The sequence below is a fragment of the Galeopterus variegatus genome, unplaced genomic scaffold (assembly GCF_000696425.1).
Source record: "Galeopterus variegatus unplaced genomic scaffold, G_variegatus-3.0.2 Scaffold6957, whole genome shotgun sequence".
Classification (NCBI taxonomy): Eukaryota; Metazoa; Chordata; class Mammalia; order Dermoptera; family Cynocephalidae; genus Galeopterus; species Galeopterus variegatus.
The window spans coordinates 80,687-83,111 of record NW_007733068.1 but is presented as its reverse complement, the minus strand read 5'-3'; the positions used below and the strand labels follow the sequence as shown (position 1 = coordinate 83,111).

General features: G+C 40.6%; 1 protein-coding gene across 1 annotated transcript in view; it reads left to right on the top strand.

The window, feature by feature from the left end:
• LOC103606918 (inositol 1,4,5-trisphosphate receptor type 2-like) overlaps window positions 1–2,425 on the top strand; it is a gene marked incomplete at its 5' end in the record, with an annotated part of 107,941 nt that overhangs the window by 34,073 nt on the left and 71,443 nt on the right. The window contains one exon of the mRNA XM_008591479.1: window positions 747–839. Coding sequence (XP_008589701.1) covers window positions 747–839 — 93 coding nt within the window. The remainder of the gene's footprint in view (window positions 1–746; window positions 840–2,425) is intronic.

Sequence of the window (2,425 nt, the reverse complement as noted above, 5' to 3'; positions counted from 1 at the left end):
GCGCCTGAGTATTGCTTCAGCCCTTTGTGTGTAAAAATGAACTTACTCCTGTCCCTCTGTCTCCTTTCCTTAATGGCTCTCTGTGAAAAATGGGATTGAGAGGATCCGCTTTACTTCATATTTGTTACTAACAGTAACAGTTTTTTTTAATGTAAATTTTTGTTTCATATGAAGAGAAAGGTTACTTTTTTCTGTTCTACTCGGGCCAGAGAGCAGATGGATCCCTGGGGAGTAAGGAAGAAAAGAAGGATCCTGAACAGGGATCTGGAGGAAGATTCTTGCTTCCCTGAGGCATTTTATGCCTTGTTCCCTGGAGGCCATACTTTACTGTTAGAATTGCCACCACCACGGTCTCTACCTCAGCTGTAGGGACCAGTGGCTTTGAGCTCAGGGACTGCCAACTGCACTGGGGGGAATGTGTTCCTGGCATCCTAAGTCAGAATCCTGAATGCATTTGGCCATAGAAACATGATTGCACATGGTGGTTAAGTTCTACAGCATTATTAATACTTTATCTCCTCCACTTAAAAAGGGTATAAGAAGCTTTTAGTGGGTTGGCCCCTGAACCTATTCTCTATTTATAAAATTCCATCAATAGACAAAACTGTGTTCAGAGTTCCAAACTAACTTGCTGAAAGTCTTCAGGAACACAGCTAAGTTACAGTAAATACCTGTATAACTGTATGTTCATTTTTTGTTATGTGTGTATTTGCCTCTGTACTATATTCTACTTTGTGTCTTCTCAGGTAGTTACGGAGTTCCTACCATGACCTTACCATCCATGACGGAAACATGTCAAAAGGAAAACTGCTCACCCACGATACCAGCTTCAAATACAGGTCTGTAGAAAGGACTCCGGGACAGTATGAACTTGATACCTCTGAAGGTTTTTTTTGGTAAATGTTATTACCTCTTAGAGGGTTGCTGTAGGAATTTCATGGTGAGTTGAAATAGAAGAATAGAGGGTAACAGAAACAAGGGGATTCTAACAAGAGAAAGGATTTTGTACCCCCATCCTGTTCCGTCTATTATTTCTATTCATGAGAATTTAACAAATTAATTCTGTTACCATATTGCAAACCACACTAAGTGAGCCCCCTTAAACTGCATAGTGTTTAACAAAAAATCTGGAAGAACATGGGCTTAATAGACTTGGTTTTAGTCCTGGACCTGACACTTTCTAGCTCTCTATATTTGATATGTTATGCAAATATCACGGACTTTGTTCAGATGGATTGCCTACATACACACATACACACACACAGCGAAACTCCTATCTCCCTTATCTCCACAGGGGAAATGGAATCATGCATATAAAAATAATTTTTTTAAACTCTAAATTGTTCTCTTAGGAGGTGGCAGGAATCTGGAAACTATGGCGTGTGTGATATTTAATAAACTGTCAAAGAAATTAGTGATCTGTTTCCTGGAGCAGCAAAGATTCAGGGAGTGTCTGTCTTTAAATATTTCAAGAGCTGTCATATATAACAAGGAGTAGATTTAGCAGGAGTCAATGTGTTGTGTCTTCTGAGGGCAATCTTGGACTCAGGGCAGATAAGGGAAGAGTGTGGTACAGCGTAAAGATAGCGTTCCCCAGTTTCCATCTGGGAGCACATTGTTTGCCTGGTCATAATGATAGCTCCTCCTTTCATAATGAAGTTGCCTTTTTCCTTCAGATGTTGGGCTATTGTTTAAGGAAAAATGAATGGTCCCTTCTACTGACTAAATATTTCATGCTTTATGACCTAAAGGGGGAATTAAACACTTGAATATTTTCCATCCCAGCATCCCAGCAGCTACAAGCACTGTGAGCAGCTGCCATCATGACTTCTTTTCTCCCCTGCCTCCTGCTCCCCAAATAAACGCTGACAGTAAGAACCAGTTCATTCTCGGCTTGTATAGCATTGCCATGCTCTGCAGTTTCTGAAATCCTGTTATATGCATCCTCCAGTTTAAACTGCTTCAATTTCTTCAACCTTCTTCACATATTAAGCTGTGACTCCTGATGTAATATTCCAGAGAAACAGTTGAGTGGTGCTGTCTTACTCTGGGTAGTGGAATTTGGAATCACATCATACTCTTGACCCACATTTGGCTGACTCTTGGCTAAAATGCCAATCTTCACTGGTTCGGCTTTCAAGCCATAAATGCCCATTCTGTTCTCATATAATTGGGAGTTTGGGATTTCAAATATAAACCATGCATTTATTTCTACATATTCCTGCCAACCCATAATTCCAGCATGTCCCAGTTTGTCCAGTGAATGGATTAGGAGTTCTTTGACCAGATAATCTCTGGGTTTCAGGTCCCTTCCAGCTCTAATGGTCCATGAGGTTTATGGCAGCTTTATGGATCCTGATGCTGTGTCAAGCAATGTTTTTATTCTCTCTCATGTCATCCTCAAGTTGATAAGCTCTAGCACAGG